This window comes from Cavia porcellus, unplaced genomic scaffold, assembly GCF_034190915.1.
Source record: "Cavia porcellus strain 051 isolate PalLab524CR breed Dunkin Hartley unplaced genomic scaffold, mCavPor4.1 scaffold_20, whole genome shotgun sequence".
In the NCBI taxonomy this organism is placed as follows: Eukaryota; Metazoa; Chordata; class Mammalia; order Rodentia; family Caviidae; genus Cavia; species Cavia porcellus.
Window position 1 is genome coordinate 11,418,636 of NW_026947503.1, and position 24,342 is coordinate 11,442,977.

The 24,342-nt window shown below is 38.9% G+C and overlaps 1 protein-coding gene across 19 annotated transcripts in view; it reads left to right on the forward strand.

Annotated features, from left to right (window-relative positions):
- Positions 1–24,342, forward strand: part of Cd226 (CD226 molecule) — a 107,872-nt gene that overhangs the window by 69,599 nt on the left and 13,931 nt on the right. For all 19 annotated transcript variants that reach the window (XM_063231475.1, XM_063231476.1, XM_063231488.1 and 16 more), the window contains one exon: positions 11,776–12,117. In XM_063231475.1, coding sequence (XP_063087545.1) covers positions 11,776–12,117 — 342 coding nt within the window. The remainder of the gene's footprint in view (positions 1–11,775; positions 12,118–24,342) is intronic.

Below are 24,342 nucleotides of genomic sequence, written 5' to 3' on the forward strand. Positions count from 1 at the left end.
ATCTTTAACAGTTGCCAAAGACCTAATAGTTATGGCATTGCTAAAAATTCCAAATCAAAAGTTTCTTCTGAGACATAAAGCAAACTTTTAGTTGTGGGCCATTATAAAAGTTGAAAAGAAAGTCAAACCCTGCAGACACACAATGGTACAGGGTAAAAATTTCCATTTCAAAAGGGTGAAATAGGGGGATAGAAAAAAATGGGACCAAAACAATACCAAATCCACCTTGGAAACTGTTAAGTCCTGTAGTTCCATGTCCAGTAAAGTTCTGGGGAGATGGATCTTTAGAGGGCTTGGACGGCCCTGCCTCTGAAGCATTGTTGGTGAGTGCAGATCTCTGGGCTTTACACTTGGGCTGGCTTTGCTCTCTCTTTACAGCTTTCCTCAGACCTTCCATGCAGCCAGCCTCTCCAAATTTTAGGGGTCTCAGCTGCAGTAGATCCCATTAATTTTTTCCTGTGTATTATAGCATAAATATTTCCATTGTCAATGTATTGGCATATTTATTTTTCATTGTCCACTAACCTTACTGTTGCACATGTAGATTATTTCTAATTCACTATTTCAAGTAATTCTTGATAGCTGTATCCCATATCTAATATTCTTTTGAAAAATACTATTTCCTAGGATTGATTTGTAGACATTTCCTCTGATATGTAAAGTGTGAAAACTGAATGCTGAATAGATGTTTCCTTTTACTTCACTGCCACATTTCCTTATTTAGCACACACAAACACACACATGTAAAATTTGCTTTTCAATTCATAATAGATGATATAGATTCTTTCACTTTTCTTTGTTTCCTTCTTGCTCCTATTTTTTCTAGTCTCTTTCCTGAACTTTTTGCATTTTTGCACAGATCCAGTGACTACTGCTGTCCCTGCCAATGGCCACATTCACACTGGTTTTTCAATATTGTTGTACTTTTCATTTTAACTTCATTATAACTTGAACTAAATAACTGCAGCCTCTCTTCCCACAGACAGTTGTATGAAATATTGTCCATCTTTCTATAATTTGAACAGCACCTGGAGCTCTTTGTCAGGACAGTATTAAAACCATAAATACTGCAGCATTTGCTGGTGCTCAGGGGGATGCAGCAGTGGAGGCAGGCAAACCGAGCAATACAGGCACAAACTCACAAAGGGCCTGATAGTCTTGGGAGACAGTTTCTCATCCATTTTTCATTAGTATATATTGGACAAGTTAATGTGGTTGGCATTGGGCTAAGATGGACATCTTGCAGGTCCACTGCTTTTTAAGGATGAAAAATTCTGAGGGCACAGAGAAATGGCAACAAATAGAATATTGCACAGCAGAAGGTTTAGAAGTAAAACTGAGGAGCGAGTATTTGGCCTTATCTTCAGATGAGGAAAAAAATATTTCCTCCAAGCAGGTGGCATCACAATTGACCTTTGCAGGATAAATAGAAATGTTTGTGGGATAAAATGCAAAGAGTGTTAGAAGTGTTTGAAGGAATTTCAGGCAAAGACATGGCTAACGCAAAAGCATATGATAAATACTTTTCTTGAGAAAATTAAAGTACATGCTAGCTTCCAGTAAGAAATGAGACAAGAGACAAAGAAGGATTAAGCACACACACACGTGTGTGTGTGTGTGTGTGTGTGTGTGTGTGTGTATTATTTTTTCCTAAACAATATGTGCTTTGTTCTGGAGTATGGAGAACACTGAATCTTTTAAAAGTAAACATGTATGTAGCACAATCGGTTTCACATTTCCACCACATAGTTTTGGATAGGATGTGGATTGGAGGAAAGAGGACCAGAATTAGTTCATTTATATAACTACTTTAATAGTCTCACTAAGGGGAAAGCATAAGGAGACCTCTGATAAATGTGTTATGTTTTCATTCTGGCTTGATTTCTTTCTGTTGCAAACTGATCACATATGACTGTGTTTAACTCCAATCTATGAAATAAGTGAATTCAGCAAGTTTCTATTGATCATTACATAAGTGCAGAGTTTCACGTAAATTTTGTTCTGAGTTTAAAATAGGTACAATTTATGGGTTGATTACTTTGAAAATTTATGGAACATGGAGGAATAACAAGCAACAAACAAATACTTTAGAAATTATTTTTGCCTCTAGCAGTTCAGCATAATTGAGAAAAGTAAAGCATATCCACACACATACAAAGAAACATGGCAGTTATATTTTACACTGTATTAATTTGTTAAATACTATTAGAGAAAAGTGTGAAGTGGCCCAGAGACTGTTGTGGCAGGTCACGTGAGAGAAGACCAGTCTGGCCTTTTAGACTGTTAAGAGTCAAACTTTGATGAGGGAGGGTTTTTTTTTTTTGTTTTGTTTTGTTTTTGTTTTGCTTGTTTTTGTTTTTGTCTTTCAGTTGTGGGAACTGAATCCAGGACCTTTATCCTGAGCTACATCTTCAGTCCCCTTTCCCCTACCTTTTAAAGTTTTAAGTTTTGAGATAAGTTCTAGTCTCTAAGTGGTCCAAGGCTATGCTCAGAAGTGTGATTTTCCTGCCTCAGCCTTCCAGAGTGCTGGGATTATACTCATGTACTACTACAACTGGTTAAGAGAGAGTTTTTAATTGGCTGAAGCCCGGTGATCACAGTGATGTCTGGGAGGCCTTGGATGGCCTTTCCTCCATCCATGCTCGTATGTGAATGTCCAAATGCTAGGATCCAAGTAAAACTTGCAAAGTTCGAGCTCTGTGTCTGCCTTTGGGCTGCATTCTCCAGAATCAAGACTTAAGAACAATGCAAAATGAAGGGGATGTGCTGAGAAGTGTTTTCAGGAAAACAAGGTGTTGGAAAGAGGCCCAGGCAAGGACAGAGTCCAGGGAAGTGAACTTTATCCGGATCCTGTAGACAGCTCTGTGAGGGTGGCTTGGTCAAGGAAGAGGACCATTTCCTTACCAACCACAGGGTCCGCGTCCTTCTGGATGTGTCAATGGCCAGGCAAGGCAGGCAGCAGCTGCCCCAGGTGCCCCTCAAACTGAGGCAGAGGGAGCACAGAGAAGTTGGAAGAACCAAAGGGGCTGAAGAGACTTCAGGGGTGTCCATGGAGTGCTGAGAACTCCTGCTACATCCATGATACTCCCACCTCCTTCCACTGTCTCTGGGGCTACATAGCTCGGAGGTCTGCTGCACAGGAAGACTCCTGCAGGAGACCTGCTCTGTCAGCTCTTCTCACTCACCATGTACTTTTTACCCCTCAAAACAAACACAAATATTGTATAAAAGTGTAGGCCCCCAAGAAATCCTAGCTTTTTTAAACTGCAGGAAATTCTCTGTTAAGTAAAATTGATTTATATTCAAGACAGACTTCTAAGAGTGAAATTTTTGAAAAGTGTTGTCATTATTTCTAACTGGAGATTTATGTAACACTAAAGAAATGTATTGTTTCATAGATGAAGGTTTTTTTGCAGAAGTTTTCCAAAATTGTTTTCTGAATTTTCAGAGATAGGAATTTTCAATTCCTATCTAATCCAAAATTAGATAGGAATTGCATTGGTAAAAACTGTGACTCCACAATAGAAGTGTGTTAAAAAAAAAAAAACCAGCTTGATTTATATTTCACTAATTTAAGTAATGCATTTCTATAGAAGTTGAGGTGAAAGTGCACATCTTTGTGTGCACACATGGATATTACACTGTGAAGAAGTGCAGGCGCCATTTCTTATTTTCTCATTTTTAACGCTGTATTGATTACTCACCAGTTCTCAAATATCATGCATCAGAAATGCTACTTGATTGTTTTCGATGAAACCAACTGGAAATTTAAAAGATGTATAATGAAGTAGATACTAAAATAAATACATGTAGGACTCAAGAATTGTTCCAAGTCTTTACATCAGTACTTACTCAGTAATCCTTGGGACGAATGTGGACCAGGGAAGAAGAGATGGAATTTCGCAGGTCCTGCATGTAATCATCTGTTAGCTTGCGTCTCTCGCCCACCACACCCCACACAGACAGACACCCCCTCCTTTCCTGCACACAGCCCTGCCACATGCCAACCACTTCCCCTGGGACAAGCTGCCGCCCGCTTCCTGCCTCTCTTCCTGGATACAGCAAGTCTGTTTTGGACGTTTGTCTGTGGAAATTTCCTCCTTTCCTTCCACGAAAACAATCTAATGGATGATTTTATACTAATATGTTCATAATTGAAAGGAATTAAAATGTTTATATTCCCCTGGATAAGGACAAACACAGAAACTGATTTCTAATGATAGAATTTAAGGCATCAGAAAGTAGAATAGTTGAGAGCTGGGGCTTCCTTGGTCGTATTTTTTCTTGTCTTTTTTGGTGGAGTTACACTGGGAATCAGACTCAGAGCTTTGGTCTTACCTTGTCTCTGTGGCAAGAGAAATGGCGACTGTTGGTATCTCTGCAGCCCCATCCTAAGGCTAAGCAAGGGAGGAAGTGGCTCAGTGACTTCTGCTGCTCACCAGGTGACTTACCTGTGGGAACTAAATGTGTTGGCATGTGTCCTGCATTTATTGCTAGCATATAGCAAAGACTCTTTCAAGGTTTATTGTATTACTTTGAATTTTTAAGTACAGGAGACAAAATGCTTAATGGAAACCATGGGACTTAAGCTATCCTTTGACAGGTAAAAATTAATATTTTAAAATTTGTTATTTATTTATAAAAGCAGAATATATTTATTGAGAGAAAGAAAGCTTCCATCTAATGGGAAAAAAGAGTCCCAAGTGGATTGTCAATGATTGTGCCTTTTATAGGGACTTTCATAGAATAAAATCATGGGGTGAGCCAGGTTCAAGATGGGCAAAAAGGAAACTCATGAGGCGGGCATGAGGTGGGACAGAACTATGGTCAACCAATAAGATTAATTGCTTAGATAAAATTGATTAAATCAGGGACAAATGAAGAAGTGGGCATGCTTAAAGAGCAATGACTCTTCCTTTAGGGGGTTGGGATGGTGACTCCTGGCTTCTTCAGGATGCTAACGCCCTATTTAGATTATCAGTTCCTGATGATTACCCTCGGGGAGTATGTGTTGCATTTGACTTATCTTTTGTCTTGAAGTGTGGCCCACAGCAGAGGTGTCTGTCTCCCCCACAGTTGCAAGGTATCTCATCTTCTGCACTGGCTCCTCTGAGGGCCTAGCCCTATCTGACTGCCTATAATATTTCTAACTCAACTGCCTGTAACAATCCCCACTCTGAAGAAGTAATGTGAACTACCATGAGGGCGTAATAGGTGATGCCCTATTTGATTTCTTCAGGCTGCAGGAGGTGTTGCTGGCAGTCAGGGATACTCTACAGAGGGTCTATCAAAGGCCCTTGATAGACACCAGGTATTTTTATCTTGGGTAAGTATACAGTTAAAGTCTGGAGAAGACAAAGGAAAAGAAACAATTGTGTATGTATGGGCTAAATAATAGAATCAGTAAGATAATTCTGAGTACAGTTAACAAAGATTTCCACCAAGAGGAAGGAGCTCATAGTGGGTTCCCATAAGAAGAACAGGTATAGGGTCTAGGGAATTTAGAGTATGTTACTAATTTATCATCTAGTATCTTGAACTTTGAGTTATTGAGATATTAGAAAAAGGATCAGAAATGTATACACAAAATTTAATTTTTACAATTGTACAAGTTTCTCTTGTGCTACTGTTAGAATGTCTATTGTCATCTGATTTTGGAAGACAGTCTGTCTTATTAATTTTACTTTTTTATTTAGGAAAGAGAGACCAAGCCTCAGTATGTGTCATATAACCTTTTTTTCTGGACAAGATCTGGTAGATCCCAATAAAAGGAATCGCATCTAAAAGGAATCTAGCATATTTGTTGCTGGTTTTATCTGTATGAGGCTGTGGGGTTTGGCATCTTTTTGGCAAGAACAAATTTTAATCAAAGCTTGTATAATCACGGTATGCATACAAAGATGTGTATAATAAAAGCACTAGCATTAGAACTAATGTTTTTAATTTTAATATTAAGTGCTAAGATTTAGATACCTTTTGCTATTAAAAATCTACTACGCAGAAAAATTCATTAAATTCCCTAAATTTGAGATACCAAGTACTAACATTTTTAACACAAAACAAACCAATGTTCTTGGGCTGCATTGTCATCTTGACGTCATACAGGACTTTAAAAATGTACCATTTAAAATTCTTATATCCCATTAAGCTTTTTTGGGGGGCACGTGGGAGAAAGTGCAGCACCAAAGTACTTTGAATGACAAACCTGCCCGAGCTCTGGAGGAATCCATGGGGCTAGGCCAGCTGCAGCACATTTTGGACATATTGCAAATATGTGTTTTCTGGGCTGAGTTTCTGCTTTGCCATCTGGGACTGCCCACCTGATTCTAGTTACTGCTTTTTTTTTCAATTACACAAGTGGCCTTGCCTGGCCTGCCTGCATGATGGCTTTGTCAGGCTGCGGTTTTATCTCCTGACTGTAGCTCTCCTGCTTCCAGTGTTATCTGTCACTTTCAGTCAAGCAACCTTTTAGCTCATTTTTTATCTTGTTTGGTTCCATTACCTCTTATCTGTACTTGAAATGATGGGCAGAGACTGGCATTACACGAGAGGAGCTTTGTAAACATTGCTGATTTTCTAATGGGTGGCCTTGCTGCTTCTGATCGGAGCTGGTGAGGCCCTGACTACTCCAAACGTGGGCTCAGTCCTAGCCTCCTCCTTACACTGGTGTCCTTGGGCTCCTGTAACAGAGTGCCATCATCCAGGCTGTTTATCCAGCCGAATGTCTTGTCTCCCGTGGTGGAGGCTGGAAATTTGAGAGGAAGGGTCAGCTGAGGAGACTGCTTCCCGCAACCATGCCAGGTTCTGGCTTCCAGAAGCGGCACTTGATCTCTGCCTTTTCGCTTTTTGTTTTGTACTGGAGACCGAGCCTAGGGCTAAGTGCATGTGAGGTGAGTGTCCTTCCACTGGCCTACATCCCTAGCTCCTGTTTAGATTTTATTTTGAGATAAGGATTGCTAAATTGCCCAGAATGGCCCAGTACCTGGGGTCACAGGTGTGTGCCTTCATCTTCGTACGGTGATCTCCCTGAATGCTTATCTCCACCCAAACTTCCCATTTTGTAAGCACACCAGTCACAGTGGAATAGATCCCCCTTATTGTAGTATGATGCTGTCTCAGCTGTGCCTTTATAAGAGCCTGACTTCTAATTTAACCACATCTTGAGGTTCTGGGCGTAGAACTTTGCATGTGAATTCTGGGAACAGCTTCAACTCAACACTTGTAGATTTGATCATCATGGAATACAGTCCTTTTTGGGAGCAGTGTTGTCCTTGCTTTTGTTGCCTTCTACCTTGGTGATGTTGGAAACCCCTTGGCCTGCAGGGGTTGGGTTGGTGTGTACAGCTCTATGAGCATGGACCTGTTCTAGGTTTCCAGCTTCTATGTCTGAACTTCTGGATGGTTCTTGATACCTCAGTTCAGGGTCCACCACAGTTGACACCTTCCCTCTTTGTCTGTCACAGGCAGAACTATGAGGAAGGACTCATTTGGAGAAATTTAGTCTGTCATGTGTTCCTTCTTATGCCCCTCAGTCCATCTTCTCATACAACTTCGAAAGCGCTCCTTGGGGACTGGTAGAGCTCTTGTCTAACACATGCAAGACCCTGCAGCAGATCCTCAATACTGAGCAAAGATGAAAAATGTTCCTTCAGTACTTCCTGTACTTTGGTGCCTTCCTGTAATTCAGAATTAGTTTCTTATGCCTATTTATATTTGGGAGTGTATTTCAAGTTATGTTAGGATATTTCCTTAGTCATCATGCAGTCAACATTTTATTATGTACTTGCCTGGACTCCTATCAGGAGTTTTTGAAAATTTCTCTGCGGAGCATTGCCAGTGTCTGGGCACTTTTGGGAATATATGAAGCTACTAGCATTAGCAGTTCTTAATAGCAGGTATGGTAACAATGGTCCTGAAGGTGAATTAGGGAAATTCTTATGTTTAGTTTTTAGTTCATTTGAAACATCATAAGAACACGGTTTTTGTCTCATGTATTAGAAACCAGGAGGAGAAGTGTGATGGAGCAGAACTAGTGATTTGCACTTCACTTGCTAGGAGAAGTGTTTATAAATAAGAGTAAACAGAGTCACCCAAAGACAGCCCAACTCTATTTGAAAGAGCCAGTTAGAAAGAGTGCCAGGCTTAAGGAGGGAAGGGAGAGAGGGAGTAGAGAATAGAGGGGAGCTGAAGAGTGCAGGGCACAGAAGCATAGGGAGGAGCATTTCCGGGGAGGCCTTGTGTCGAAGGGGCCTTGTCTGCAGGCAACACTTGTTGTAAACCAATTTTTTTTTTTTAATTGGTACCCGGGATTGAACTCACGACCATGCGCTTGCAAAGCAGGCACTTAATGCCACTGAGCTAAATCCCCAGCCCCTGTTTGGGGAATGGCAGAAGTGACTGCTTGTTTGTATGATGCACTTGTGAGACACAAAGACAGGAGTCAGGGGAGAGCCACTCCTTCCAAAATTTTGAAGAAAGCAAGAGGGTTGGGTGGCATCACAGTTGACTCTTAACAGTGATGATTCATTTAGAAGTGAGGGAAAAGCCAGGGCTGGAGAGAGGAGAGATACAGAGATGGTGGCATTCTAGCTTAAAAAATGCAGGGGCTCTTGGGCTACTTAGCCACTTAGTGACAACTTATTCCAAGAAAGGGGTCACTGGGGTGACTGTCAGCACAAGGGCTTTGAGTTCAATCCCCAGGAACGAAGCAAACTAATAAATAAATATGCATGGCCTCTAAGTCTTTAAAGTAAAGTGAGTTAGTGTGAGTTCAGGTTCTGCTATTTTTCTTTTTTTGAGAAGTCACAAATCCAAATTTCATCTTTTATTTTTGGTGTGAGAATATCATTTTTTATTTTGTAATACACAATGAATATATTCATTATGGGTAGGTGATACATGGACATATCATGAAAAACATTGCTTTCATTTATTTTTTATTTTACTAATACACGTGTAGTAGAAAACATTTCCATTCTTTGTGAGAAGTTGGTAGATTTATGTAACACATTTGAATTCTTTTTTTTACCTTCCTTTCCTTCCTCGCTACCCCACCCACCCATCCCTTGACTCCCTTCCTCTTTGGCTTTTGTGTAGTGCATGTCTGCAGTCCTCCTGTGGAGGTGGGCCATGTACAGATCGCATCCCAATTCCTTTTTCACCCTTTCCCCCTCTCCTTTCTCTCTCTTTCTCCACCTCTTGATCCCTTTCCACTCTGCGAAAGACCTGTCTCCCTTCTTCCTTTACCTATCTTTTATTTTTACTCTGACTTTCTTGTATAAGAAGATCCATGAGATACTTAAGCTTGTGCGCCTGATTTACTTCTCTTAACATCATAGTCTCATGGTGCATCTAGTCTCCTACAAATGACTCAGGTTTGTCCTTCTGTGTGGCAGAGTCGCACTCCACTGTGGTTCTGCCATTTTTCAGCACAGCCCCTGAAGAAAGCTATTTAGATTTTTGTTTTCGTTTTCCTCATCCATTAAGCGGTGTCATCTGGGTAGGAGGATGAGAGACTGAGTGTGTGGTGCGCCTTTCAGAAAACAGTTGTTCTCATTTCACTTGGTTCTGTGGCTTATCAAAGTTTATTGCACAACAAATATTTATAAACTTTTAGACGTTTCAAATACACATATAAATAATGTGTGTATATTTGCATATATGTGTATGTGTGTAGAAAGAACAGTATCATGATTGCACTTACAGTCTGACCAATGACTAGGTCTGCAAATATCTCATTTTTCCTTCGTTCTCCTTCCCCTGCTCATCCCTGAGCTTCTCTCCTGGGAGTGGGTTTGGGTGACAAAGGCCAAGCAAGCTCCTGTGAGTGGAGGGAAGCGGCCTTCTGAGGAAGGAGGAGGGAAAGGCTGTCATAGTGAGAGCCTAAAGTCAGACCTCAGAGTTGTACCGCTGGCTTGCCTGCCTTTTCGGAAGGTCCAGATGGTCCCCTAAATGCTTTTACATTATTCCGTTTTTCCAACAGTCTGCCAGCATCTGATTTAGCCCTTATGTTTGCACCCAATTTCTCTCTTTTCTCACATTTTCCCCCCATTTTAGTTGTTATCTTGCCTTGCCATTCCTTAAGCCTTGTTTTTCTTGTTACTTTCCCCATTTCTGAGGAATTTTCTTCTTTTCCTTCCCTTTCATTTGGCTCGTACCTGAGAGATGAAATGTTTTCTGTGTGTGTGTGTTACGTGGATGACAGTGCTCGCGCTGGTATGGAGCTGTGTGGTAATGGACTGAGAAAGAGAGGTGTCTGTAGCTTGTCTGCACAAAACATTTTGACAACCAGAACTGAAGCAGCTTTTGGTAAGGTGAAACTATGTCATGTATAGGGTTGTAATTTAATGTAGAAAGCAAATATTACTATGCTGCACACTGACTTTCACTCCATTGCCAATGTGCTGCTTTCCCTTTTTCTCCATCCTTTATTATTATTATTGTTATTATTATTATTCTCATTATTGTTATTGTAAGTTCAGACAGTAGCTCCCCGTCAATCTTGTTGCAAATTTTTATGTAAATTAATAATACATGCTGTTTTATATTCTGCATTTTCCTGTGCCCAGAAGCTCTGCAACATCATTATTTCCCAGCAAAGCTATGGGATGAAGAAGAGTCGTGGTCACTGATGAGCAGGTCCACTTGCTCTGGGCTATTTTAATTTTGGAAAATAAATCCTCAAAATTTATTATTTATATTAGGCCCCAAAACTCTTTAGTCTCAAGACCTTTTTAATATTTCTCAACATTATTGAGATCTCTAAGAGTATTTGCTTCTGTGGATTAATGTCTGTTATATTTACTGTATATGTTTAATGTCAATTACAATGTAAAGCACAGGGATTCTTTTAACAAATGAGCATTATAGTTGATGTAAGCATAGGAGCATTCATGGGCACGTTCAAGTTCATGGGGAAGTCCAGGTAGGATGTGGGGGTTTCCAATCTCATTCTGTGATGCAGAGGTGGGTGTCTGAACTAACCTTAACCATGTAAGGAAGGAGAATGAGGCAGATTTGTGCACGTTCCTGCTCAACAAACCTTTAGGGAGAAGCAAAAGAAATTTTTGCTGATATCTGAGAAACTGTGGGGCCTCTTGAAGCATCTTTGCTACACTTGTGAGTGTTTAGGAATGAGGACAGTAAATCACATACTAATTTTCTTTTTAAAATAGAATTGAGTTTCCAGGTTCTCAAAAGGGATACAGGGATCATTTGGGGCCCCCAGAAACACTATAAGTGCTACTGGTTTAGACATTTGGTGACAGATACTGAGTATGCTGGAAACTCCAGAAGTGGTAGTGGACCATGGGAGAATATGAGGGCCCCTTCTTACTAGAAATTCATATCAAATGTGGTTATCTACCAACGCATAACACAGCAACACACATGTGAAGATGAACTTATGCATAAATTCAGTGGAAATGATTTAGTATCTTTTTTATTACCATCCCAGGTTTGCTACAGAGCTCTCCTGTGAAATTCAAACTCAACATCATTGTTACCAAGAAAATCACCCGGGTTGTGGTTATGTTTCCTATTATCTGATTAACCAAGTAACACTTAAAGGCTGTGTATAAACAGCATATTCTTTTTACTATTAATCTGCCAGTTTTTCAAAAATTCCTTGCTTTTACAGAAATGTGATATTATTTAGAATTGATGAAACTCCATTAATCAATATCACCAAGCATTTTGCTAGAACTTTCTGAGTAGCTTCTACCCTTGTTTAGACATTTGGCCCCATAAGTCTAATAATTTGATTCTTCTTTTCAGATAGTTTTGAGACACAATTACGGGATTATAGCAACGTGGTCTCAAGCCCTGGACATGTCACACTCACCTATGTGTTTCAGATGAACGGGACAGTCCAACAAGTCACTTGGGAAAGGATCCAGCCACACCAGATAGACCTCTTGATGCGCTGCAATCTGTCCAGAGGCACAAGTTGGTCCAGGTACAGAAAACAAATAGTGACCAACTGCACGCAGGGCCTCAGAAGCACCTTCATCATCATTCCCAATGCGACTGCCTCTGATTCCGGGTTTTACCGCTGCAACGTTACGTTTAGCACTGGGCAAAATGAAACTTTCCTGAGGAGACTGACCATCACTGATGGTGAGTGAGCCTGGGATGTTTTCCGAGCACAGTAGCTTATGCACATAATCCTGGCTTTCTGGGAGGCTGAAGCAAGAGGATTAAGCAATTTAGCAAGACCCTGTCTCAAAAGAAAACAAAAAATGAAATAGCGCTGGTGATACAGTTCAGTAGTGGAATGCCCAGGTTTGATTCCCAGTAACATCAAAGCCAAAGCAAACCCAAGCCAGCCCAACCAAACCAACTCAATCTAATGACAACAACAGCAGTAACAATAACAAGACTAGCCCCTATCAATTAGTCTCTGTTATTTTTATTTATGGTAAACATATTCATTTAATGAAATAGTATTATTTCACAGTATTTTTAATAACTTGACATCGGATATTAGCCATCATTAAATTTTAGAATTTAATGTTCCATCCAGTAGAGAATATTTTCTATTTTCTTATCTATCACATTCCTGACATTTAAAAAAATAAATACAAGCACATGGCATTATTAGCCTGGATATTTCAGCTGTGCACCTCCCACTCAGTTATGTTATCACTGTTGATGGGCCTGACAAGTCCCATGATCCCTACCTAGCAATAACAAGGCTGTGGTGTGCTCGAGCACATGCCAGGCTGCAGTTGACTGGACTCCTGCAGCTGTATGATGGTGTGGTTGCCACTTTGCCGGATCAGACAGTGGCTGCAGCTGTTTTCAGAGGGGGCAGAGAATCACTTGCCTTGATGCTAACAAAACCGACTCTCGGGGCCTCTATCTAGGCAGAACCTGTCAGAGAGCTGCATTCACTTTGTATTTGCAGTTTGACCCGTTTGTCATAGCGAAGTCCTGAATTTTGTAAGCACTAGGCTGCTCAATACCTGGAGAGAGAGAAAGAGAGATTTTTTTTTTCATTTATGAAAGTACAAACATACATTGGCCCACATAATGTCTTGGTGGAGGCCTGCATTACCCTTTAGTGAGAGGAGGTCAGTCTCGAGAAATTTAGCTCTGCCGTGGGTAAGCTTTCTCATTGCTGAGAAACATGTCCCACAGACTAATGTACTTTTTATCAGTAATACAATTTTTCACTTTTCTCTCTCTGCCCTTCTCTCCCTCCTTCCTTCATTCCTTTCCTCTTTTTTCTTCCAAGCACTTTTACTCAGTTCCTTTCCTTGGCTTCCAGTTAGACTTTTTTTTTTTGGCAGGGTGTCATTATCTAATCCAGATTGGCCTTCAACCATGAGATTTTCCTGTTTCAATCCCTCAGTGGTTGGAGTTAAAGGTGGGTCCCCCCCCCCCCAGTTTTGGTATAGAACCAAGTCTTCTTAGGCTTTGGCTGCCTCTTTCTAACCTCTGTTTATACTACTGACTGATATTTCTTCCAGCATTGAAAATAAAGAATTTTGCTGTGTGTAGCAAAAAGAGAAATTTCTAGGGGAAGCAGTTTCATCCGCAGCCTCTTTGGGACCACAGGAGGCCATCGAGCCTCACCGTTCCTCCTCATGAGAGCAGGCGCTGTGGTGAGATGTATGTTGCATTTACGACTTGGTGTCAAACTTAAGATATTTGTAATTACTTTATCAGCACATAATAAACAAGGCCTTATTCCACATATGTTTGGAAATAATTATTTATGATATTTTTCTGAATGGAATATTTTTTTTTGCCTTGGTTTCTACAAAATTTTACCTTCTTTTTTCTGACTACGTTAAAAGAAAAGCACTTCTATATTGCAGGAGTTTTGAAGGAAGAAATATTTTCTGTCTATTCCTGCAGGAATAGAATCACACTATATTTAAAATGGGGGTTCTATTCTCCTCCATGATTTGAGATCAAATTAAGTAATTACAAATATCTTAAGTCATAGAGGAACTGAAGGTCATAGATTTTTAGATATAGTTATTTAACTTTTACTAATTACAGATAGATCTTTCTTTTATTCAAATATGACTAAATGTCTTCACACAACTATTTTTCATACATAAAATATAAACAACATCAAAATTTGCTAATGAAAGGAAGGTACAATACAATGGTAGGTATTTTGATAGTCCGCGCTTGAACAAATGCAAAATAACATTTTGACATTCAATTGACAGATTGAAAGAATAACAGTTGAAACCATCCATTAGTAAACAATTATAATTGAAAAAAGATGACAACCATTGATTGCATACTTTGATTTAAGTCTTTCAGCTATTATAAAATAAAGATTGAGTCTAAAGAATTAAACAGAAAATATGATGGATAATTTTTGTTTTCTCTGGTGCAGTTTGATTATTTAGCCGTAGGCTGCTTGATCAAAAAATCCATGTAAAGATTGAAGCAGTAAGACAGGTAAAAGATGTGGACAGATTTAATTTATTTCAACTGTCAAGAGAAAGATGATTGTGACACAGATTTTATAAAGTGCTCTGCATCCTTTTGTTAGCTCCCATCAACTTCAATATGGGACATACTACTGGATTCAAAAGAGGGATTTTCAAGACTTCAATTTATTAGCACATGTGCATTTCTGCTCTGACTTTTGCCTGCCTGTATTCATCTTCAGACAAGATTTTGTTAGTCAGAGGTCACCCAAAAGATTTCGTACAATCACCAACCGATAATTGTACGATTGCCACCAAATGGATCATCTTTCCAAGACTTAATGCATTCTGGGTAGAGAAAGAAAAACGCAAAAGTCTGAGTTGACTTGCTCTTGACTTTCTTTGCAGAGTGAAAAGAGATGCTAATCTCCTGTCCTTTGCACTGAGAACTTGTAACTTATTAAGGAATAGCTCCAGGTTAACTTTTTAGATTTTAAAACTTGAACACAAGTACCAGAAACTGGAGAAAATCTAGATTTTTGACAGTGACCAGAATTATCTTTGGCTGTCAGTATCCTCTAAATTTTCACTGGTTGTAAGAGAAATATTTTAGGTGGCATCAAAATAAATAATAAAGCCCATCTCACATTAACCAGATGATGTGCAGACTATTCGTGTTTAAATTGAACTTCAGCTTAGTGTGCTAGTGAAGCCATTTGGTCCCGGAAGTGATGGGAGACCACGGGTTCCAGGCCCACCTTTCTTGGACACAAAAATGGCGGAGGCAGGGAGAGAGGGATTCAGCATGATATCATTCTCAGTGAGATCAGTCTCAGCCCACGCTTGCTGCTTCCTGGTACAGCCACTCACACTGCTCTACGTTTTCCTGTTTTGTTTTGTTTTTCTTTTGAGGCAGAGTCTGAATAAAATACTAAATTACCCAGGAGCTTGAACTTGCAATGCTCCAAGTTCAGTCTCCCAGACTGAGCTTGGAATTACAGATGTGCAGCATGTTCTGCTTTATTTTTTTTTCCTTTCTCAACCAATTTCTTATTTTCACTATAGTTAGGTCCTTCCAGTAGAGTGGCAGTTAAATCTCAGTTTTCATGACTTGTCCACATTAGTCCATAATGCCTTCCTATCTTTGAATCATTAAGAATTTTGATATTCTGAGGCTTTATAACTCAAAAATTGATACCCTCAAGTGATCTAATCTATGTTTTGGTATGGTCCAGATTCAACAAAACTTTCTTGAGGTCAAAGACTATGACATCTCTGTTGACAGTTGTCAGGGTATGTTTTTAGCATATGCTCAATAAGTGTTTTTGACTGCTTTTCTGCTTTAAGTTTCAGTTTTTTTTTCTATGGAGATTATTTTAAGTTTGGTTTCATCAACATTTAACTTTTGAGGTTTAGTGGTTGTTGATAAAAGAAAGTAAACTTTCAGAAGATCATTGCAATGATTGGGAAGAGAATGTTTGTGAACTTTTATCTAAGTGATATGGCTTTCAGAAGGGACTTTTTTAACTTTGGTTTTCTTGTTTTGCATTTTTTAGCACAAACTCTGTAAATTTGCAAGTCTCTAATGTTAGAGGATGGAATTTGCAAATTGAGGTTTTAGACATAATCAGTCACTAAGAAGTAGTGATGTTACAGCCTACGAAATTTTCCTTATGCATTTCTTCTGTGTGATACAAGGTTGCCCAAGGGGTAAGATGAGGGAATGGTAGACTACTAATTGTAAGTTTTTGCCTCTAAGTAACATGGTGAAGATTACTGTTTTAGGTCTCTGTGCTCCTGAGTTGAATTATGAGAATATTAAAGAAAACATAAATTGGCCTTTAGTTTTTGCTAAAATTTGACATTTTGCCCCCAATGGATTTGGATTCTAGAACAGTTTACTCTTGTAGACAAGTTTCTGTTTTCGTTATTGTTGTTTTTTGTTTTTAAGATTTGCTCATTCTGAGCCTCCTTTCCCATTCCTATGAATTTAGTATAGATTTGAAGATTATAGGTGGGTGGATGCTTTGGGAACATGTGCTGGGCTGATGGATATGTTCGTTTCTATGTTAAAGGTGACAAATATCAGCCTTTTATTTCCGTACCAAATGGAAAATAAAACATTCATGAAAATTATGTGATTGAATCACATAACCAGACTCCCAGATTACTAGTGAAAGTGCTCATCACAAGTTAAAATAGCCACCACTGAAATAGATCAACCACTGTTTTCAACCCAGTTTGGCTTTGTTTTTAAAAATCTGGATGAAAAGTGGCTATTCAGATGTAACACCACTGCCAACATCACAAGTGAGTTGATTATTCAATCATGGCCCCTTATGCCATTGCATCTTTATAGTTGCCTCTCTCCAAATCAGTTTTGTAAAAAGATACCGCATTTCAAAAAGACTGCTGTTCAGTTAATTTGTTTTGTAAATCCCATATACTGATTTATTGTTTCCAAATACAAAAAATCATAGATTGTTGCTTGCGCGTAGTCATTTTTATGCATCCTGTATTTGTGTAGGTCAATAGTGTATTGAGTTGAATAATAGTAACAAGTTTATAGAAAAGAGAAATAAATTCTTAAAGGTCACACATTAAATTGATTTGATAAGTTGCATAGTTGTGTGTCTATTGCTACCTCATGTATATAAAGCAAGTTCTAACTGAACACTGTCATGAACAATGCAAGTGAATAGAATTAGAGAGTAGCTGATCCTAGGAATTGCTCTTCTGTAAATGGGCCTTCATCAGATTGAATTTTAAAGTATTTTCATTAACCTCCATCTCTCTTGGAATTCAGACAAGTAATGATTCAGGTTCAGACAAATGTACTGATTTTCTTTCCCCTTAAAATCCACACATAGCCTCATTTATTCAAGAAACCTTCATAATGGCTCCAACTGCAAAATAACTACTTAAACTTCTTGTCATCCATGGAATTTTCATTTGAAAAGCTCCTGGGTATTGTTAACAATTTGCAGTTGTCCCTGAGAGCCTTATTAGAAATTGAGCATAGATAAGTGTGGGAAGTGTTCTCCCAAAGGCAAGTGCAAGATTACATATTTAACATTTTTAAAAATTAGTTCTTTATATAAACTTAATGCAGTTCATTCTTAACAGAAATTCTATTTTAAGTGTTCTGATTCAATTCATCAGGAAAAGATGTTTAACTGCATCTGAAGTATTTCAGACATACTGATTTGACTCTGGAGAAATTTTTGAGGACAGTATAATAGGTTTGCACGGAGGACCATATCATTAAAAATGTCAGAAATGCAGAGAAAGTGCGGCAAGTCATTCAGAGAGATATCTTTGAACTCAAATTTGTATCTCCAAGTTATTTTTTAAGCTGAAATGATTCAGGGATTCTTAAAAAGTTTTCCTCAACAGAAAATTATGTTCCCATTGTAATATGATTTTGTTAGAACTGAAGAGTAGCCCTGGTGCTTGTGATGTTTAAACTGTAAGAATGGCAGAGAAGAGATTCTTCTCCTCACAAGCATAAAGTCAAAATGTCAATGTTCTCCACTGGGTTGGTAGGACGTGAAAGTGGCTTCAGTTATATTAATAGAAAGTGAAATGAAAAAATACTCTATTTGGATGTTGATGAGCAGAAGCAAATGAAAGAGGGCTGCTGAGGAGAAAGCTAAGTCAGCAGTGGGTGGGTGATTATCTGTGGCTCCCCAGCAGAGAAATTTAAGAACATTACATGCAAAGGGTCTCCAAAACTGGGCTGAATATGAGATAATCCTGCGAACGGAAAAACAGAAGCCCATACAATACAGTTGTTATGAAATTAGTATCTTTTTGTTTTCATATTTTATTTGTAAGATTAGAACAGGATATTTGCTCTTAATCTCTCTCTCTCTCTCTCTCTCTCTGTGTGTGTGTGTGTACATGTGTGAATTATTATATCTGTGAACCTTTGTTAGAAGAAGCAATAGCCTGTTTAGCCTACCGTATGATAAAAGTCAATGCATGTGACCTTGTAGGCAATTTCACATTCATGCCACATATGCCAAATCTCAAAAATTTGCCAGAATAATTTTCCATTTCTGCTGACTTCTTTTTTCTCTTCCTGACCCAGTAAAGCATCATTTTTGAAATTTAATTGTGATGTCAACCTGACAACATTAAAGAAATACTTAGGCGATTAGTAAAGAATACCTCTGAGTGTGTCTGGGTGGGTCATATAGGCACGACCTTGGATGTGACATACAGTTTTTGGCTCTTTCCTTTGTGACTCTGCTTGTCTGCACTGCTTCCTGGCCACCATGAACTAAGCTCTTCGTCAGCTCTTTGCCATGCTCTTCTGCCATGATGTTTCTGCCTTGTAACAAGCTGCCATGAAACTGTAAGCTGATATAAACCTTTCCTCCTTCACACTGTGGTTCAGTACTGGGTCTCAGCAATGGGAAACCCAGCTACCACACAGGGCCTTGTCCTGGATAAGCATGCATATTGCGCCAGTTGCTGTTCTAGGAATTCATACATAATTACTCATTTACTTCTCATAGCAATTCTATTTTTACCTGTATTTTACCTATGAAAAATGTGAGGCATGGGGGGGGGGTTAGGTCTCCTATTCAGTGCTAATAGGATTCAGAGCAAGGTAGACTGACTGCAGAATTCTTGTTCTTAGCCACAGCACTGAATTTCTTCTCCAAATGGAAGAGAAAGTGTTATTACTGTCAGCAGTCACATCACAATAGAAGACAGTACCCATAGAGTCACAGAGCCTTGCTTGTAGGAGGCTTGTACATATAAGGGAATTTAGATGGAACCCACATACAGTGCAATATAGGTGCAGGACTGAAGGCTTTTTTTCCCACTTGTTTGTTTCAGCACTGGCCCATTATGGTCATCACCATCATGCTCAAGAGCTATGTTGGGTAGTTTCTGCTCCATAGATTTATCGTCTCTTAACACGGGTTGGTGCTTATCATGGAGCCAGTTCACTGGGATAGGCTCTCCACTCGGTCATGGGAAGAACTAGAAAAGTCAGGCAACAGATGCGAGGGTCCAGAGGTGAAGTGCTGATTATGAGGAAGTCAGGTCCACACCAACAGATTTTAACCACAGATTAAGAGATTCTGTGGCTTAAATGCATCCCTCAAAGTTCAAGTTTTGGAAATCTAATTCCCAAGGCAATGATGTTAAAAGTAGGATTCATGAGGGCTCTATCTTCAGTGGAATAATGCCATTACTCTGGGAGCAGGTCAGCTTCTGTGGCAATGGGTTCTTGGTAGAAGAATGGGTTCTTTTACCTTCCACCTTCTATCATGACATGAGGTGGCAGCAAGGTACTCATAGAGATGAGCACACTGATATTGGACTTGCCAGCCTCCAAAACCGCAAATTCAATAAGTACCTCTTCATTATAAATTATCTACCAGTCTGTAGTACTCTTGTGTAGTAGTTTAAATGGGATTAAGATCAGGGAACCTTAGAAATATCCCCTGAACAAGGGAGACTCCGCAGACAGAGTGTTGAGGATAGCTCAGCTGTCAGAGAACCTCTAGGCACTGCAAATCACCTGTGCATCCACAGCCTTTACCACATGTCCAGTTAGACTTTCAGCTCCTCTCTTGAACAACTGCCCAGGAACTACTAAAAGTTCCCACACACCTCTCCTTCCTCTTATTTTCCTCTTTTTCGAAATTATGCTTTCCTTTTTTATATAAAATAGATTCCATTTGATCCAAATGACTGTAGAGACCAGATTGGAGTTGGTAGTAATCAGAACAGGCATTCTTTCATCTTCAGGGACAGTGAGGACCGAAACTTCAAAATTGCCCGAAGAGAGCAATATTATTTTCTATATTAACATTTTCTAACCACTATAGTATCTCATATTCTGTAATTTTATCTTTTACAACTAAAAATATAAACTTTTATGTAGTGCAGGATGCCTGTTTTGTATGTCTTAGTACAACTTGCAGAAGGCAGGTTATCTTGCTTTTGGTAGGACTTCTGAAAAATTTCCTATTAAATCTTTGAGGATAAAGATGATAATAACATAATGAAGAGTTAATGCCTGAGTAAACAACTATGCTATTAACAATTTTCTGGGGCAACAGAAACAGAATATCCTCTCTTCCCAGAAAACTGCTTCACAAGGTAGAAGAGAAAGAGAACTATTATATTATTGAATAAACATTAAAAAATAATGTGATGTGCAATATGGGCAATCTACCAGGAGATTGCAAAGACTCAAAGGCTTCTCATCCTTTGGTATAGACAAGCACATGCAGTCATGTGTGTTCTAAAGATAATGACTGATTCTCAAGTAAAAAAGACTCCACAGAACCATTTGTCAAACAGATTCACCTGGTGAGTGGGGTGGCCACCTGTGTTAGCTAACTGGCTTTACCAAAAGGAACAATAAACATATCACATGTCATGGAAAGAGAAGTTTTGCAGCTTGGAGGGAAGACATTAAGGTCCTACTCTCCCATGGCCGTACCATCATTACTGATATTGACATTTTGAAGTGGTGGGTCCTTGAAAAAAGTGAGTTTTTAAGGATTTACTTATATTTTAGGGAGTTGAAGAGAGGCATATTATGCACTTTCTAGTTAATAATCTAAGGAAGAAGAAATCAGAAGAAGGACATTGGCTAGAGGACCAGAGCTCCCATAGAGAGAAGTATTGTTTCCAAAGCCAGTGCTGTGAAACATTAACCTTAGGTGTTCTCATGTGAATGCTACAAGTCACAGATGCACAGATGTTATCTCCATATTTCCAGTATTTTTAGGTCATAGTGATACTTAGCTAGGTTAGAAGATAACTTGGAGTAATAAAAATCATGGTATGAACACTTGACATCAACTCCCAACTTGTAGATTATTCAAATCTGATTTTGGTCATTTTATTGAATTGTAGCATTCACTTATCTGAACATGCCTTGAGCAAAGTCAAGAGTGAAAAATTAAGTAACAAAACAAGCAAAAGCAGTGGATGCAACATGTTCTGTGGTTGGACAAACATAGTAATAATACTTCACACTGACACTTTTGCCATTAACTCAGAAAATGGCTCTCACTCCTCATCAGGATTATTTACTCTTGGGGATCTGTCTTCTTATTATAACAAATTAACAGTGAAAAATTAGAAAAATTGCAAAGACATGTTAGACTATAGAGTATTGAGAGAAATACATAGAAAGCTAGCAAGTTTGTAGACAATGAGGAGACAAAAGTTGTTATATTTAAGTACAAGAGTGCAATGTGACACAGGTAATTGAAAGTAGATATTAACATCTTGTTTGTCATTGCTTACAGCAAATGTAAAGTGTGGTGCTCAAAGTGGCAGCCTATCTTCTTTATATTTATTATTTTCTGCTTAAAAAGACCTATGTAAAGAACTATGCTATTTGGCTTACAATCATTTCCATTTAAGAACTATAATTTAAACACTTGGTACCTAAAAGCAACATGTTTCACTAGTTTAGAAAGGTCATACGTACTGGTCTCATTATTTACTGCCAACATAAATAAGACCTACTATATATGTAAGGCTTATTACAAATAAAATACAATAAGAATGTATGTGTTCTTACAATAATGTAGTGGGTATATTTAAGAATAAGCCATCAGTATTGGAGAAACAATCAAAATATTTTCCAGTTGTGTTTGGGCCCCTCCTTCGGGGAAGCTGTAGAAGACCTCACAGCATGGAGCCTCCGGTCATGCTCATGGCTTTGAGAAAAAGAATTCAAAGCAAAACCAGCAAAAGGAAAAGCGCAGGTGAAAGAGTCAGAAGGACTAAATGATGTTCCAGAAGAAGAGAAGAAACTTAGAACGAGTCACACTGATGCAAAAAGTTAAATACAGTAAACTTCATTGGTTCAAGAAAGATAAAAAGGAAATAAAAATCCAAGTTCTCCCTTGCTAGGCAAGGGACAGCCTTGTAACCTGGCTGTTGTGGGCTTGCAGCCCTAGGACTCCTCTGTATGCAAATTCTCCAGGAAGATGGGCAGGGTTTGTGCAGTACTTGACATGCTGACCTGTGATGCATTAGACTAATGCGTGTTTATAAAAACTGAAGTCTGTGTGGGAAGTATAATACCAGCTAATAAGTATTTGGGCATGAAGATGAAACATCTAATATAATCGGTCTGGCCTGAAGTTTTTTCAATAATTGTTCCAAAGGAAACATGTTATCTAGTCTTTTGTCCTCTTCTACCAGCTAAACGCCCTTGCCACACGAGGAGTGTTCTTGAGCACTGTGCCCTGTAGTGCAGCATAATGTCACATTGTGGTGTCAGAAGATGTTACTAGTGTACTCATCCTGTAGGTAAAACTCACTTTTGCTCTTGGACTACATGTTTCTGAGCTGACATCACCTTTTAACGTGCTTAAGCGATTTTGAAAACCATTTCCCAGCAAGTAAAGCAAAGAGTAGCACAATTTGTACTTCAGGTAGGAAACCTGCTTCCGTCTCTTCCCTGCTGTGCAATCACAGGAGCACTGTTTAGATTCTCTGTGCCTATGCTTCTCTGTTAAAGTCTGATGACGATTTTTAAGGAACAGTAGATTGGAGGTTGATGTCATGTTCTTTTAATTCTTGGAGAATCATTTATTTTCTATGACTTTGCAATAAATAGGGAAAGATTTCTGAAACATGAAGTTTAAACTGATTTGCTTGCACAGGTGATTTTAGGAAACTTGGCATAGTATTACCATACCGGCATCCACCTGACACAGATTTCGGGTGCGCAGTCCCACAAACTTTGAAATACTAGCTATCTCCTGTGATCCTCCAACACTGCAGTTACTTTATGTATGTTAGTCACCACTACCTGTGCAACTCCTCAGAAAAGTGAGTCTAACTGTAAGAGCAAGCATCTTTTGTCATTTATGACTAATTCAATACACTATTTCAACATGAGAAGAGGAGAAATGAGCTAGTTCTACTTTGGAATGTGTGCATATTAAATGTTAGTGTAAATGTAATGTGTGCTACTGAAAACTTATGTGGTGCTTAAAGTACTCAAACTACCTATATACATTTTATTTAAATCCCACAGCAATTCTTAGGGTTGATTTCATCATCATTTTGTAGCTGCCAAAAAGTAAGAGATTAAGTGTCCTATGTAAGATCTTCTAGGGATCAGAATTAAAAGACAGGATGAGCCCTACAACTTCCCTCCTCAGTGTCTGCCTTTCAAACAACCAGGGTCTAATGCGAGGTGAAGCGGGATATTTTTAAGCATCATGTTAACAGTTGACACTTGGAAACACCTGATATGTGGAAGAGACATGTCTTCTCTACCTGAACTTACTGCCCAGAGGATGAGATCTAACATTTCTGCTTATATTTTTAATGAAGTCAGAGAGTAATTTTAAATGATACATACCCAGGGCTGCTTACAGAGTCAGGATATGTTTTTCCTGTCATGCTTTTTGCCCTACTTATTCAGGTTCCAAATTAATTGGTCTCTTCATTTTTCTTTTCTGAACTCTAATATAGGAGAAACAACAGCCATTTGTGGCTGCTCTGCCCGCTTGACTCTTTGGGAAGGGCCCAGCAGCATTTCTATCATGAGACATTCCTAAAGGTTTATGACTTGGCCATAAATACTTGTCAGAAACTTAGCCTAGAGGGCCATGGGCCTGCAGTAAATTATTCATTTATAAATTTCACTGACTCACTTTGAATTATTTTAACAGTATTTATCTTTCAAACTGGGAGAAAAAATAGTAACTTTATGGTTCAAGACATTTCTGTCCTCCCATGATTCAGCAGGGCATTGGAATGTAAGGTAAAAAAAAAAATTAGCAAAATGTGGTCACTGAAAACACACAATAATTCTTTAAGAAAATGGCTTGAGGGCAGACATTACTCAACTGAAGATCTAATAGAAGAACTTAAGGAAAAAGTGAATGCTATAAACTATTGATCAACTCCCTACAGCATCCATTTCTATCTGCTCTTT